General features: G+C 35.0%; 1 protein-coding gene across 4 annotated transcripts in view; it reads left to right on the top strand.

Moving 5' to 3' along the window:
• LOC123550543 (nudC domain-containing protein 1-like) overlaps positions 1–16,624 on the top strand; it is a 112,561-nt gene that overhangs the window by 81,349 nt on the left and 14,588 nt on the right. The window contains exons 1-3 of one of the 4 annotated variants that reach the window (XM_053545672.1): positions 11,328–11,453; positions 14,908–15,059; positions 16,416–16,607. The exons of the other annotated variants lie outside the window; for them this stretch is intronic. Coding sequence (XP_053401647.1) covers positions 11,342–11,453; positions 14,908–15,059; positions 16,416–16,607 — 456 coding nt within the window. The 5' untranslated portion in view covers positions 11,328–11,341. Of the gene's footprint in view, positions 1–11,327; positions 11,454–14,907; positions 15,060–16,415; positions 16,608–16,624 lie in introns of those variants that run through there. 4 annotated transcript variants of the gene reach the window in all.

Genomic DNA, 16,624 nt, shown 5'->3' with positions numbered 1-16,624 from the left:
GACCATGATGGTCCTGAATCGCTCACCTGTCCCCACATGACCCAGTTTTGAACTGAGTATGACGTCGTTTTTTCTATTATTTGACATAGTGACCTAGTTTTTGAGCTCATGTGACCCAGTTTTGAACTTGACCTAGATATCATCAAGATAAAAATTCTGACCAATTTTCATGAAGATCCATTGAAAAATATAGCCTCTAGACCTACTGACCTAGTTTTTGACCGCACGTGTCCCAGTTTCAAACTTGACCTAGATATCATCAAGGTGAACATTCTCACCAATTTTCATGAAGATCCCATGAAAAATATGGCCTCTAGATGTCACAAGGTTTCTCTATATTTAGACCTACTGACCTAGTTTTTGACTGCACGTGACCCAGTTTCGACCTTGACCAAGATATCATCAAGGTGAACATTCTCACCAATTTTCATGAAGATCCATTGAAAATATTGCCTCTAGGGAGGTCACAAGGATTTTCTATTTTTAGACCTACTGACCTAGTTTTTGACCGCACATGACCCAGTTTCAAACTTGACCTAGATATCAACAAGCTGAACATTCTGACTAATTTTCATGAAGATCCATTGAAAAATATGGCCTCTAGGGAGGTCACAAGGTTTTTCTATTTTTAGACCTACTGACCTAGTTTTGGAACGCACGTAACCCAGTTTCGAACCTGACCTAGATATCATCAAGATGAATATTCTGACCAATTTTCATAAAGATCCCATGAAAAATGTGACCTCTAGAGTGGTCACAAGCAAAAGTTTATGGACGCATGCACACACGACGGACACCGCGCAATCACAAAAGCTCACCTTGTCACTTTGTGACTGGTGAGCTAAAAAGCAAAACAGCGTTATAAAACCTGTGCAGTGTAAGTCAGTTCATCACAATATCAGCTTGTATACAAAAACCAAATCGGAACACCGACGCATGGGCGAGTCCAATAGCTCTACCTATTCTTTAAATAGTCAAGCTAGAAATGTGTACTTATACAATTTTTTTTTTTCTAACTTGATCTTAATGTCATAAAGACATACATACTGACAAAATTTAATGAAGATCAAGTAGAAAAATTGACCTACAGCATGTGAACAATGTTTTTCTCATATTTAACCTGGTTACTTTAAGATCCATGATGACCTAGAAACAGACTTTACCAAAATTTTACTGAGGCCAACACTGTAACCATGTTTCTTGATGACTTGGTAAAAGCTATGGCCTCGAGAGTTTACACATTTTCTTTCTATGACTATTTAGACCCAGTGACCTAGTTTTTAATCTCAGATGTCCCAGTTTCAATCTTTATCTACAAGTCATAACAGCATTACATCCTGACAAAGTTTCATGAAGATCAGGAATAAAAGGAGACCACTAGAGTTTTAACAAGAGCACCGCCTTGCGGGAGCAGACACTCATCTGATTTTTTTGTCTCTATATAACAGAAATATTGTCTTACCCATGGTTTTCTAAGTCAAAAAGGGACCATAATTCTTGCAAAAAGCAATGAAGAGTTACGGCACTTGCTGTGCAGAGTCAGTTTTTAATGGTGAATAACTGCTCCAAGTTTTAAAGGGATAGCTTTGACCATTTAGGAGAAAAGTTGACCTAAACGCAAAACTTAACCAAGAAATTTGATATTTTCTACGTCCAAAAGGGGCCATAATTCTTGCAAAAAGCAAGATGGAGTTACGTTTCTTGCTGTACAGAGTCAGCTATTGATGGTGAACAAGTGTTGCAAGTTTTAAAGCAATAGCTTTGATGGTTTAGGAGAAAAGCTGACCTAAACACAAAACTTAACCAAGAAATCAGATTTTTTAAGTCCAAAAAAGGGGCCATAATTCTTGCAAAAAGAAGGATGGAGTTATGTTTCTTGCTGTACAGAGTCAGCTCTTGATGGTGAACCAGTCTTGCAAGATTCGAAGCAATAGCTCTGATAGTTTAGGAGAAAAGTTGACCTAAACATAAAACTTAACCAAGAAATCTGGTATCTTTTAGGTCAAAAAGGGGCCATAATTCTTGCAAAAAACAGGATGGAGTTATGTTTCGTGCTGTACAGAGTCAGCTGTGGATGGTTAACAAGTGTTGCAAGTTTTAAAGCAATAGAAAACTTAACCAGGCAACGCCAACGCCGAAGACGATCAAGTGATGACAATAACTCATCATTTTTTTTCTTCAAAAAATCAGATGAGCTAAAAATGTTTTTTAGTGACCCAGTTTTAAATCCATATGACCCACTATCCAAACTAGTTCAAGATTATATTGTGGCAAACATTCTGACCAAGTGACCTCTAGAGTTTAAACAGTAAAACTGGTGATAAAGCAGGACTGTCAACTTTCCATGCAATGGCATGATATGGCATCCACTTTAGTTAATCCTCTACTAGCACAGACATTATCATAGAACAATCTGACTAGAGGGCCAAAATGAGAGAAAAACCCCAGATGAGAGAGAAATCCATTAGCTACAGGTCTGTCCAGCTACTTAAGACTACCTCTTTGCAGACAGGCAATCTGGATTTTTAATGTGCCAAGTGTATAGCTCTGACACAAGGGAAGCCATCTTTCCTAGAAGAACCAGTACTAGCTTTCTTCTTTCACAATATGATGAGTCACAATACTTTTCACATACCTTTAAATGTTGGTCTAAATTTAGGGTTGCGATCCCATGACAACTGAATCATGTCTCGTATTTCTTTTGGACAATCCTTTCTTAGAACCTGCAAATCGGGGCGCTGGTTGTTTATTACAGCTTCACGAATTAATTTTTCATTGTCTCCACAATCTGAAAAAAAAACACAATTCATATAATATTCAGCATCCTGAAAGTCCTCTTTGCTTTACATTTTATTTTTTTCCTGGTCTGTATAATTAATACTCTTAAAATAACAGGAGCTGTCACTATTAGTGATAAATGCCCCCAAAGCATACCTAAGAATGCTACAGTTGTCTGCGCAAAATATGCCGAAACAGTTTTGGTATTAATCATTTTGTGACCTTGACCTGAGAGACCCAGGTCATAAGCGTGACACAACTTATCAATATGGTTAACATTTGTGTCAAATTATTTTCAAATCCCTTGATAAATGGCAGAGTTATAGACCAGAGGATAACCACTGACTTCTAAGTGTGACCTTGACCTTGGAGCTAGGGTTCTGGATCTTATGCATGACATGTCTCCTCATTATAGGGAACATTTATGCCAAGTAATTTTAAAGTCCCTTCATCGATGGCAGTTATGGACTGGACAAGAAACAGACCATGTAAACTTTAAACCTCTAAGTGTGACCTTGACCTTACAGCTAGCAGGTCTGAATCTTGCGCATGACACATTGTCTCATTATGGGGAACATTAATAACAAGTAATTTCAAATTCCCTCCATGAATGGCAGAGTTATGAAACAGACATGAAACAGACCCTGTTAACCTTAGACTTCAGTGACCTTGACCTTGGAGCTAGTTGGTCTGGATCTTGTGCACGACATATCATCTCATTATGGTTAATATTTATGCCAAGTCATTTCAAAACCCTTTCATGGATAGCAGAGTAAAGGACCAGACACCTAGCTGAAACCCGCAACCCTGAGATTTGTTTATGGTTTTGTAGCAAATGTTTCAGAAGTTAGCAGAACTGAAATTTCAAAAAGGAATAAATGCAGATGGATTGCAAGTAATAAAATTCTATCTATTAAGTTTAACACTCACAACTTTAGTTTCAGGCCATTGTAAAAATGGCATCACAGTGACACTGATTTTCTATAGAAAAAATACAAAATTAAAACAAAAAGCCCAACTACTAATCTTTGGGGTGTTACCCTGAACAGACTAAGATAAGGAGCTAAATATTTAAAAATGTTTTGAATTCACATGTGGCAAAAAAAATTAGTCAAAAAAAAACACACCATGAATATCATTTCATCTACAGTAGCTTTAAATGACATACATTCAAATGGAACCTTTCCAGCAAATATCTCCCATAGTGTTACTCCAAATGCATACACATCCTCTTCCGTAGCTCCTTTTTTGTTGATATCCATGAAAACTTCAGGAGGAATATGTGAAAGAGTTCCACATCGAGGGCCTCTACCTATCACTGGCCCTGTCCTGCTGAAAGCCATGGTAACTGTTCTCCATTCTGACAGACCAAAGTCACTGATCTGTTCATAAAACAAACAACTACAATCATTTGTATGCTTTGTTTTATTAAAAAGTGACAGTGAACTTTTTTTGAAAAAAAAATAAGCACACAAGCACTTTTCGAAAAGCTCAATGAAAAACTTTCTTAACTCATTGAATTTAATGGTACTCGCACACTTTGGTTGAAAGCTGAAAATATCATCATTTACCATTGATTAGTTTGTACCACCAAATATGTGGCTGCCTATTATTAATACTAGTACACACCCTGTTTTGTACATCATTTCGAAAGTGTCCCGGAAATTTTACTACAAAGGCCTTTGGATAACTTTTGTGGACACTTTGCAAAATATCATATGCTAGTATTTTTATAATAAAAGCCACAATATCTACCATATATTTTCAGAAGACATCATTTTTAACAGTTTTTGGTTAAAGCTACTCACCTTCCATTGGGGTAAAAACTGTAGCATCTGTATTTTCACTGATTCTGATGACTATCTTTATCATTAAGAAGTGAAAAGCAGAGTAATAAAAGACTTGTAAAATCCTGCATTGAATGCTGATTTTGTTTCAGCATTTCAAATTCTCCTTGGAGACCTTATTCCTTTCAAAATATTGTTTTTGAAATGTTTTGCAAAAAATCATATATCAATTTATTAATATTGATATCTATATAGTACATTGCAATTTCACTATTCTTTTTAGACATTTCTGTATAAAAAATTCATTTCTTGATACATGTATCAAGACTCTGATTTCTTTATATCAAGAATTATTTTCTGATATCAAGAAAAACATTTTCTGATATTTAAAAAAAACCTCTCATTTCTTGATATAAAGAAATACATTTCTTGTAATCAGAAAATTGATTTCTTGATATCAGAAATACTTTTTTGATATCAAGAAATGATTTGAGACTTCAAACAAGAGTTGTTTATAAAACATGCATGCCCCCAGTGATGGCCTGTCCCATTTTCAGTCGCAAAATTACTATGACCTTGACCTTTCACCTACTGATGCCAACACAATAAATGTCATTTACTGACCACTATTAAGTTTTGGCACTATAGGCCGAAGCTTACTTTAAATATTGAGTTCAAACTGAAATTTGTCTCATGGTTGTGACCTTAACCTTTGACCTGAACCCCAAAATCATAGAGAATCAACTATTGACGCAGTCATCCTAAGAAGTTTAAAGGGTTCTTACATTACCAAGCAGAAGCTGTATTCAGTCTCGTCACCTTTGACCTACAGGCTCGAAAAACAATAGGGGTCATCTACAGACTCAGTTAATCGTCCCTTGAAATATGACGACAGTAGGCCAAAACAAGCTTTAACAAACAAGCTTTAATTATTTAACAGAAACTGTTTTCACTGTGACCTTAACCTTTGACCTACTGCTGACTGTTGCCAATCACCACATGAAGTTTGATGATTGTAGACTAAAGTGTTCTTTACTTATTTAGCAGAACTGTTTTCAGTATCAAGATCTATGTGACCTTGACCTCTACTGACCATTAAAATAATAAAGGTCACCTAAAGACCACAGGCAATTAACATATGAAGTCTGACCATTGTAATACCATGTATTCTCTTATTATCCCAAATAGTTCATCCACCGACAGACTGACAAAGAACAAAATGATAAAATTACCAACATTTAGATAAGAGTCCCACGTACGAGTGTTTTACACTTGGCAAACTGAAGAACCAGGGAACTTTCTGTATTTTACACTGTCCTCAAACTATAAATTATTTATAATCTTCTGAAGGAGTTGCTCGTACGGATTACCAGTGGCAACTATAAATATACACCCTGTATTTAAAAATATGCAAGTAAGTATCTACTACTGGATACATTGTTGGTTGTATGCTTAATAAAGCTTATCTTTACCATAACTTACCTTGGCAACAAAATTACTGTTGATCAGCACATTTTCTGCTTTTAGATCAAGGTGTTTTACTGGTGGTGTATAGGAGTGAAGCCATGCCATTGCCGAGATTATCTGCTGAGCAATCTGTACACGCACAGGAGTCCCAACTGTAGACATACAATGTACATACTGGTATAACCATGGTATTTCTGTGAAATCATTTAATTTTCATGGGCATGAAATTTTATGATTTTAGCCAAGCCAGCTATTTCATGGGATATTAATTTGTGGATTTAAACTTTTCCAGATAAAATGAATGGTTGCTAACCATTTTTTTGTTTGTGTGTTTATATTTTACTTCATGGATTGACACAACCTCGAAATCCACAAAATTAAGTCCCCCACAAATTTAACAATTCACAATATGTAAATTTAATTTCACAGTCAGACTGACAGTTAAAACAAAGTTTTCTTCCAAGCAACAAATACACCGTAACTAGTGTGCCAACACTAATTCTATTGAAACCATACTTTATTTCTTTTAAGACATTGTCATTGTTTATGCCCAGTATATTTTGTTGAAATTATCACATTAGTAATGGCCGTGGGTGGTCAGCTAAATAATGCAGAAAATCAAATTTCATTCTCCATGACATACCAATGTAATTCTTTATAAATGAACTGCAAGTGCCAAAGTGCATATACTCCAAGACAAGGCTGTAGTTGTTTGTTTCCATGACAACACCAATCAAGTCAAGAATATACGGATGACCACATGCGTCTCTAAGTCGGCGTGCTTCTTTCTTCAAATCATTTCTTTGTCTGTAAAGTTAAATCAAACACTGTGCCTATGTTTTAAATAGAATATTTACAGGAAGTCAGCAGACCAGTGTTTAGCACAATGGGACCAAAATGCTAGCAACCTGGGCTTGATTCATGGCTGGGACTGATATCCCTCAGATCAAAGACCTATAAAAATAAAAAGATCGGCAACTTGAAAGGCATATACTGAGCAAATCTCGCCAACATCATGTGGGAACTGAATGAGATCTCGTTTTACCGGTGTATGAAACAGACAGCAGAAGGATAAAAATTTGTGTCATGAAAAACTTTCTATCAGATCATTTGTTTATAATGATAATGGTGTTTTTTTTAATGTTTTTAGTATTTTCTCCACGGGGAAGGAATGAATTTATGATTTGAAGTCTGAGAAATCAACAGTAGTCCTTTGAAAATTGGACACAATTCAGTTTATTACGTGCTGGCCATCACCAGTGTAATACTTTAATAAACATCTCTTGATTTGATCACCAGTGATCACGAGTGATCAAATCAGCAAAGCTTCAATAAGATTTTATAACGCATTGACATAAGCTTACGCGAGATTATCTCATGTTGCCATTCTGTGTATTTATACTTATTTGCTCAGAACTAGTTTTCAGCCCCTGGTGATAACTTAAATGGGTACAGTGGTTTCAGCTTAGACTGCATGTTGGGGAAATACACATTACACCTCAGCTGTCGTTGGGTGGGCTGGAAGACCCGAAGTATGTTGTTCCATCCATTCCAGGGGGAGTTTTTTTGCTGACTACCCATGTATATATGTTAAAGAAGAAACATTTTTCCTGTAGAATATCAACATCAACATTTCAAAATCTTTGAGGTTTTAACTTTGATTCTTTGAATCATATTCATGTTTCTACCATAATAAATCATATTATAAATTTGCTATATTATTGTTTTTAGCGACTGCCTAACTGAAAGCATACAATAAGAATTACAAATCAGTTTTCACAAGTTTATAATATCATAACTGTATTCTGCTACATAAAAGCCTCCCTCCCCCACCACCGCACCAATAACCGAGACAAAAGTGAAAGTTTAAAACTGTGTACAGTATCTGTATGATTTAATCATAGTTATATCTGCCTTGCAGAATTGACAATTTAAGGTATTGGACCCGTAATAGAGTACCTCCTTTTTGAAGAGTATTAAATTCCTACCATAAACCTATTTTGACTGCAATTTTCAGGGGTGCGTAGGTTCAAGCCCCACTGGGACCAAATTTTTTCCCCCATATTTTCCTTTTTATCTAGTTAGGTTTTACTTATTTCAAGACTTATTATGGACGTTGTGTACAAAAGTGGAAAATTTTCAATTTATAAGCGATTTCTTGCTGTTCAAAGTGAATTTACCTCTGAATCAGAAGGGGTAGAGTTAGACATCTTTAAAAATACTGAGTTATTCGCGCTAAAAGTTCTCTATTTTGCCTTCATTCTTTAGATTACATATTGTGGAAGAAATGCAGGTAGGTTTTACTTCTGCCCCAAGGTTATTTTTGAATGAAGTGAGCATAATTCAAAACAGACCCACAGGATTCAACATAATTTTTCAATGTTGGGAGTTAGAATTCTATCTCATTAAATCTGTTTACTTGAGGCACCCTAGAAAAAAATGATATTTACAGTTTTATTTTGTGTTTTATATTTGTTTAACGATAGTTTGATGTTTCTTTTATCAAAATTAATGCTGTAATCAATTCTCTGCAAATGTTTTAGATAGTAGCCATAACATTGAAATCTTTCTCTACTTGAGCTTGAGGAAATACCATAAATTATACAAAATTAACAAAAAACGGCACAGTAAAAGTTGTTTAAAACTTGCAACACATTGCGAAACATGGTCAACTTTAAGAATATATCAAGCAAATGCCATTTCTCAAACATTACTATCAGTCAGGGGTGTAACTGTTTTAAGTTATGTAACCTACATGTACTTAGTTATTTTTTCAAGCCTTTAATAACCTGTATAAGTTATAAAATATAAGTTAACTCAGGTAAGTTATTCAAAAAAAGTCTTTTTGCTGTTCTCACAAAGTGACCAATAAAATGAAATAAGTAGCAATCTGTGGTTAATCAAATTCTCTTTTAGTCTGATCATGACCTGATAAGCATAATGGGATGCTAAGAGTTTTATAGCTTTAAACCTTCTGCGTAAATCTTTATCAGCCTTGCGTAAAAATTTTTACTGCATAGCTGGAAAGGTAAGAGTTCAAGGATTCAGGAAATAATTGCATTAGTCACATTCAAAATGAGGAATTGGCACAAGAGGGCTTTGTATTATTTTATGATAACTGAAACAAGTTATGAAAATATAAGCAATAACTCAAATGGGTTATAAACTGTGATAACTTGAAACAGTTACACCCCTGACTGACTATTAGGGGTCCAATACCTTAACGATTGATTTCAGATTGAAACTTAAAGCAGTGGAAAATATGTAAATGCCAGTGCTCTTTTGTTGCTAACTGTAAGTGTTACTTAACCCCACAAGAATACTATACCTGTCTAATGCACCACAACAATAAAAAAATATGTATAGGTTTATATAAAGGTAAAGGTAAAGGTCTTGTTTATTATAGTGTCACCCCTACTGAAAGGGCCAGCCAATTTGGCTTATGAGACACCTTTCTTGTGCGTACCAATTACCTCCCAACTCCTACCACTATGCCAGGCGGATAGAAGTCGGTAACCATTCATTTAACTAGCTCGCAGCTCACGAACCGGCCATTTGGGAACGAGTCCCATGACAAGCATCCCCCGGACGAATGATCCCCATGGGGCTCGAACCTTCGACCTCCCGATCCCAAGGCGGACGCCTTAACCACTGGGCCACGGTATACTCAGGGCGTTCGGTTGACCCGAGGTCCCGGGTTTTGACCCGCGAAAATCGAGAAAAACTCGTATTTGACCCGCATAAATTACGCCACGTGCGTCGGCTTGACTCGCGGAAATTTACTTTGATGCGTCTCAAGTTCGATAGTTCTGCTCCCTGTCAATCAAAATCCCAGTGAATTTCAATATTGTTCGTCGGCACAAGTGGAAATTTGGCAGTAGGCGGAGCGTCGTATGTTAATTAGCTACCGACAGATGTCAGTCACGCCACGCGCCCAATGACACGTGATTATCTCGCGGTTTGTATTTAGTACAATATGCCTTGTCATTATCAAAGGTGTTTATTGATCAATGTGTAAAAGTTAATTGATAAACAATGCAGCCTTAGATTATCGTGTTTGTACCACTTGTTAATTATTTTGTGCGCTCGATACGATTACATGAGCCGGTCGGCCGTCACGGTCTATAGCAAATTTATTATCATTGCCGAGGTTTTGTTTGGGCCAAAACAAATTCAATAAGCAGAAATTATACGTGGTATGATGAGAAAATGAAATTTAAAACAGTTATATTTTCAAGAATTTCAAATGTTACTTTCGTTTTCCGTATTTGTCACGCGTTTTCGAGACCGCCATTTTCGGATATTTTTATCATTTCTTACAAGATTTTTCGAGTACAATCTGAATAAAAAGCCAATAAAACGTCTGCATTTACGAAAAATATGATCACTGTTGCCAAAGTAGCTCTTATTTAGAAGAATTTGCTGATAATAAAAACATGCAAAGCACTAAACCCCACCCACTTTTAGGCAATGTGCAAAATAAGACAACTAAAATATGAATTGCTTAATTAAGAAAATCTGTTATGACTAATGTACTAGTTTTAGATAATGTCTGTGGGAGCTGCATTAATAACAGTATACATGTAGCTTGACCCCTGAAAAGCTGATCTTGACTCTTGAAAATCTGATTTTGACCCTTGAAAATTTAGGCTGAAGAGTCAATGACTCTTGAGTTTCAGAACCTACCGAAAGCCCTGGTATACTTACTGCTTGGGAATATCTCCATCACCACTTAGCATTTTTACTGCGACTTTCTTCCCTCGGTATAATCCTCTGTAAACCAAACCATAGCCACCTCTACCCAAAAGGCCATCTTTGCTTTTATCTATCAAAATCTCTTGTGATGGAATCACAATATTAACATTACTTGGCACCCTGTGTGCCATTTCTTTCCTTTTACTATCTAATACTATACAATTAAATTGTCCTCTGTTCCTTTCCAAAACTACTGATTAGTAAGATCATTACAAGCATAATCGTTCTGAAAATAGAACTTAATAAATATTTAATACTGTCTTGTCTCTTAGAGCCTTAGACTTTTGTATATTTTACTCCAAATTCCCTGTTTCTAAAAATAAATACTTGCCAAAGTGGAAATTCCGAAAAAAGTGATGACTAAATATTAAACGAATTTTATAGTTTGGTGTAAGTAAAAATCAACGATGAATTCTAATGAGAAACAAATTATACACAATAAGTTGAATAACTCAATTAATATTAAATGAAATATCTAGGGCCTAATTCCTGTTTACAAATATGCACACTTTAAACGCTATTTATTTTTTCGTCGAAAGGTCAAGGTTGCAAAAATGGCGACCTCCATCGAATTGAAAGCAAACAGAAATTTAATTAATCCAAACTTTGAAGGATACAAGCTATCTTTAGATAAACTACCTATATATAGTACACAAGTTGATAACGGTATGTAAACTTGTTGTTTTTCAAAGATCATTCCCAACATGCTAAAGATTGACTGCTTTGTAATATATTTTCGCGACACAAGAATTGCTTCCACGTCACAATATTTGACGCTTTCGCGAAACAGGAATTACTTCCACGTCACACTATTTGACGCAAATGTTCATTGACTCTTGCTTAAAGCGTTAACAAATTCTTAGAATTAACAGGAGTGAAAGAACAGCAATGGTGATCTCCATAAAGTTGAACTCTAACAGACAGGTCGGAGATCATCACAAATCGGTGTGTTATCTACAAATCTGTAGTTAACACATCAATCAGTAGTTATCAGTAACTACCGATCTGTAGATACACAATACATAAATCTAGAAATTTTCATTTTAAAGGTTTGTTTTCATCATCCGGAAAATGACTATCCTTCAACAAGTTTTATCGGAGGCAAGTCTCCGATAATACGTCTAAATTTAATTTCAACAACGAATATTAAAGATACAGAAGCAGAAAATAAATTGACGTTTCACTACTAAATGCATTTTACTTGTAAAAATCTCAAGCAAAAAGCTGTTATTTTAGTTATTTTCACTTTGCAATTTCCATTCCTATCCGATGTCCGGCATCTTGTAAAGTAAACAATGTAACACTGCTCGTGATTGGCTACTTTTACTGAAATCTTCAGGCTCACGTCAAAAGGTCGCTAAAGTACGGAAGACGGGTATGGGTAAAAATCGCGAACGCCTTTGTGACATTGAAAGTTTTGCATATACATATTTAACTGTTTCATAAAGCTTTTGCTAAAGATTGTCAGCTATATCTTTATGAAATAAATTGTCAATAGATATATCTTTAGTCATTAATTAATGATTTAAGCAATGGGGAGGACCTAGATAATGTTGGAATAACTTTAATTAAAATTATTAATACTTTGCACGATTTTTAATGAAAGGTTTAGATTGTTACTTTCTATAAATACTTGCTTAATATTAAGTAGGAGCATAGAATGGGGGAATATATATTATATGCCTTCCAGTCTCAAAAATTTTGGAAAAAGAAGAACTGATTACTTCAAATAAAGGGGATAGCCTGCTTGAAAGGTAATGTTAATGCATTGGTACATTTTGTAACTTGGTTCTTATACCATATTTATTGACAATAGCGTCTAAATTTTTCTCAACTGATAAACCATTTTTGCACCCCTCCCCACCCTCCATCAACAGTACTGGAAGATAGATAGATAACAGTGATTTTTAGTCCGTTTTGGGGCCGAAATTTGGCCCCTTTCCCATATTTCTCAAAGAAATTCCACTGAAAAAAATACATATAATATTCCAGCCACCCAAACCCTTTCCACCTTTCTAGATCGACACGATAATGTAAATTGTACCATTTAAAACATGAGGCAATGTACTTTTAAATAATTATCTTTCTTTGTGCAACATATCTATGAAAAATATTGCTTTTATCACGACGCAAGTTTTCCCCTATTTTGGTTACGGCGCAGTTTTCACCTCCTTACGGGCACAGCCACCATTCCCCCAAAACTTAAAAATACACAGTGGATAATACTGCATTGCAACTATTATATGTAAAACTTGTACATCAAATAAATGATGTATTTCATACTGTAAAGGTATTACTAATGTATGCTCCTGTTTGTACACCATACTTTTACTTGCAACAGCATCCAAAAATAACTCCTTACATAAAATGCATTATGGGAAAGCACTCAGGATCACTGCAAAGAATGGATCAACGGCATGGAAATGCTGTAGGTGTTTTAAATGCAAATTAAAGCGTTATAAAGTGGTTTCAATTGATTTTAATGGCTGCATTTGTGTAGAATTAAAATTATGATGTTTGAAAAATGCAAAAAACGGAAGATACTATTCCTCAGAACTGTTTGAAATAACTTTGTTCAGATAGCGGAAGTTGATACCATTTATTGCAAGCGTTCATCAACACCCGGATTTTCTTGTTTACAAAATTAAAAGGGTATTTTAATTTTTTATTCTTATTTATCTACAGATCGGTAGTTACTGAAAACTATTGATTGGTGTGTTAACTACAGATTTGTAGATAACACACCGATTTGTGATGATCTCCGACCTGACAGAAATTTGATTAATCCAAACTTTGAAGGATACATTTTAACTTTGGATAAACTGTGTGATTATGTTACACAAGTGATAAATGGTTTGTAAAATTGTAGAATCTATGATTTTGCGACTTAAAAATTACTTCCACATGGCAAGATTTCAATATAAAAAAACAAGGAAGAATATCCAACAGGGAAAGCCACGTTCAAAACACGCAGCCTCCCCAAAGACACACACAAACAACCCTCGCACACAACAATATAACACTGAAATGGCCGTGTGTTTATGAATATGAGGTTGCTGACTTAAGTGACTTCAAATCACCTGCCAACACAGTATTGAGTTTGAAACCTCACATGGGAAGTATCAGGTTGGCTTGTGATAGGTTAATGGTGGTTCAAACCAGATGCCCACCCTTGCCTGAAATAATGCAATTTGACACATGCATATATGCACCTTAATCTAAATAATAGGACATTTTACATTTTACTATGTTCTATAAAAGTTTTACTTAGATTAAGGTGCATATATGTGTCAAATTTCAAATTGCATTATTTCAGGCAAGGGCGGGCATCTGGTTTGAAGCACGTGTACCAACCTATATTTTACATTAAAATTTTTCCCATCAAAGTTTTTTTTGATGTGTAACTGGAGGGATTTTTTTCTGGTAAAATGGGGAAAATGCATTGTAAGATATAAATTTGGGGAAAAAACCTGTTGATCACTTGAGGCTGATTGGAACACATTTTGATTTTGTTGTTGGAACAAGTTTTCCACCCTTTTGCATGCAGATGCAATTCTTTTTTTTTTTATTTATTTTCTTTGTATACATTCATCAATTGTGCAACATTTTTGCCGTTTACTTTCATACATAAAAGGTATGATGAATATTGTCAAGTACAAAACTGTACGAAAATCTCCGAATATAACTTCAGTATATCCTCATTCCACATATTAGACAGTTTTCGGATGTCATTCACGGATACGATGCTTTCACTATTAAAAATATCAACTGAATTCGGGGAATTTTTTCAGTAGTATGGGGAAAAACATACTTTTTCAGGTGGGGATAGACTGTTTACCAGAGTCAGGTTATGAAGGAAAAAATCCCTGGTCTAAACGGATACTCTCAAAGCATAAGATTTAAAGTCATTGACAGTTAAATTTGTACTCCGATGAAAAGAAATATCTTTGCATCAGTTTTGCAAGGGTAAAAGTATTCACAATCCAGTATTATCCTGGAAATGTCACTTCATTATTTTACATTTGTGGAGCCACCATATCGTTTTTGTCTGTTGATATATCAGTACAAAATTTTCAACAAAAAACAGCTATTATGGCTTAATATGTTTTATTATTTCCAGGTACTTACAGCGTAACTCTCACAGATGAACAGTTTTCTTACCACCATGCCAAACTGTTTGGCATATACAACCATCTGGTTAAAGATCCATGGAACACAAATACAGTGTACTTGATAGATAATGACTGGAACATTAGAAGAGCAGTTGGACATGTAAGTAATTTATGTTTGGTTTATACTTTAAAGGCACAGAACTGCACATTTTGGCTATAAAAAATGATTTTACTTTAAATGTGAAGTTTGGTCATATTATGAACATTAGAATGTCATGAGTTTTTAGCTCAACTATTCGAAGAAAAGTCTAGCTTTTCTACTCACCCTAGTGTCGGCGTCACACCTTGGTTTTAGTTTTGCATTCAAGTACATAATTATGGCTATCATTTAAAGGCATATAGTTTTGAAACTTTTTTTTTTCTAGGTCAGTTACCAACCTCACTGGATCAAGTCCCATAACTCTGACATGTATTTTGAGCAAATTATGCCCCCTTTTGGACTTAGAAAATTCTGGTTAAAGTTTTGCATGCAAGTTACTGTCTGCAGAACAAATGCAGATATTAAATTGAAACTTCACATGTGCCATCGGGTTATAAAACTAGTTGATTGCATCAAGTCCCATAACTCTGACATGCATTCTGGTCAAATTATGTCCCCTTTTGAACTTAAAACTTCTGGTTAAAGTTTTGCATGCAAGTTACAATCTCCAAAACTAATGCAGATACTGGATTGAAACTCTATAGATGTTTTAACATTAAGGGTAATATTTTCATGCTTCTGGGACAATAATTCGAATAGTCGAGCATTGGACAGCTCTTGTTTTGTCTGAACTGTCTTAAAAAATAACAGAAAAAAGACACATACTCTAGTCAGGAATTGAACTCGGTTCATCGTGGCAATAAACATTTTCCTCCAGTCTTGACTAACACACCACAAAGGAATAGGTATATCATGGTCATTAAATATAAAGCTTTATAATTAAGGCAGTTTAATACCTCCTCACACCATTACAATTTTCAGTTTTGAATGGAAAAAAAGTAGTGAAACCAACTAATTCTTAAGTGTTTCCATAATTTATAATATGACAGTCAGTAACTAAGTTTCAAGGCCTTCTTAAGAAATATAGCAATCATTTTCTGATCTCTGAAAAAATTTCTTCCTTTTTTTTGTTGTCGTACGATCAAGAGGTCAGTGCCTTTAAAACATAATTGATTGTGAAGAATACATGATTCTGACCTGATCCTTGAGTCAACTTTCTTGGAAAAAGCAGTGCAGGTGTGATGTTCAGATATGTATATTTATTTCTGGACATAAAACTTCTAAGTGAAAAAAAAGGCTAAAAATTTCAACTTTTTTTCATTTTATTTTTTATATTGATTAAGATTGAACTATTTGTGTAAACTCTTGAATAAGCTTGGAAAATTTAGGAAAGTTACATTTTGAGTCTTATTCTGTTTGCTTCATTTTTATCTTACACTGAATCTAACGCAAAATAAGTGCCATTTCTTATTGTAGGATATGTCAGTTGACTGTGGGCCTATTGTTTATACAATACCAGATGCCAGTAACCAGCAACTGGTGCCAGGTAGATGTAATGCCAGACTCCATTTCCTGTCTGCTGATCTAGCTGTCATTTGCGATGGATCTGGTCAAGTTTTTGTTGTCAGCACTGGTAACAGACAAGAAAATGGCACAGTAACTTGGAAGGTAAAGGTTTAACAAAA

This window comes from Mercenaria mercenaria, chromosome 6 (genome assembly GCF_021730395.1).
Source record: "Mercenaria mercenaria strain notata chromosome 6, MADL_Memer_1, whole genome shotgun sequence".
Lineage (NCBI taxonomy): Eukaryota > Metazoa > Mollusca > Bivalvia > Venerida > Veneridae > Mercenaria > Mercenaria mercenaria.
This window is presented reverse-complemented; position numbering and strand designations above follow the sequence as displayed.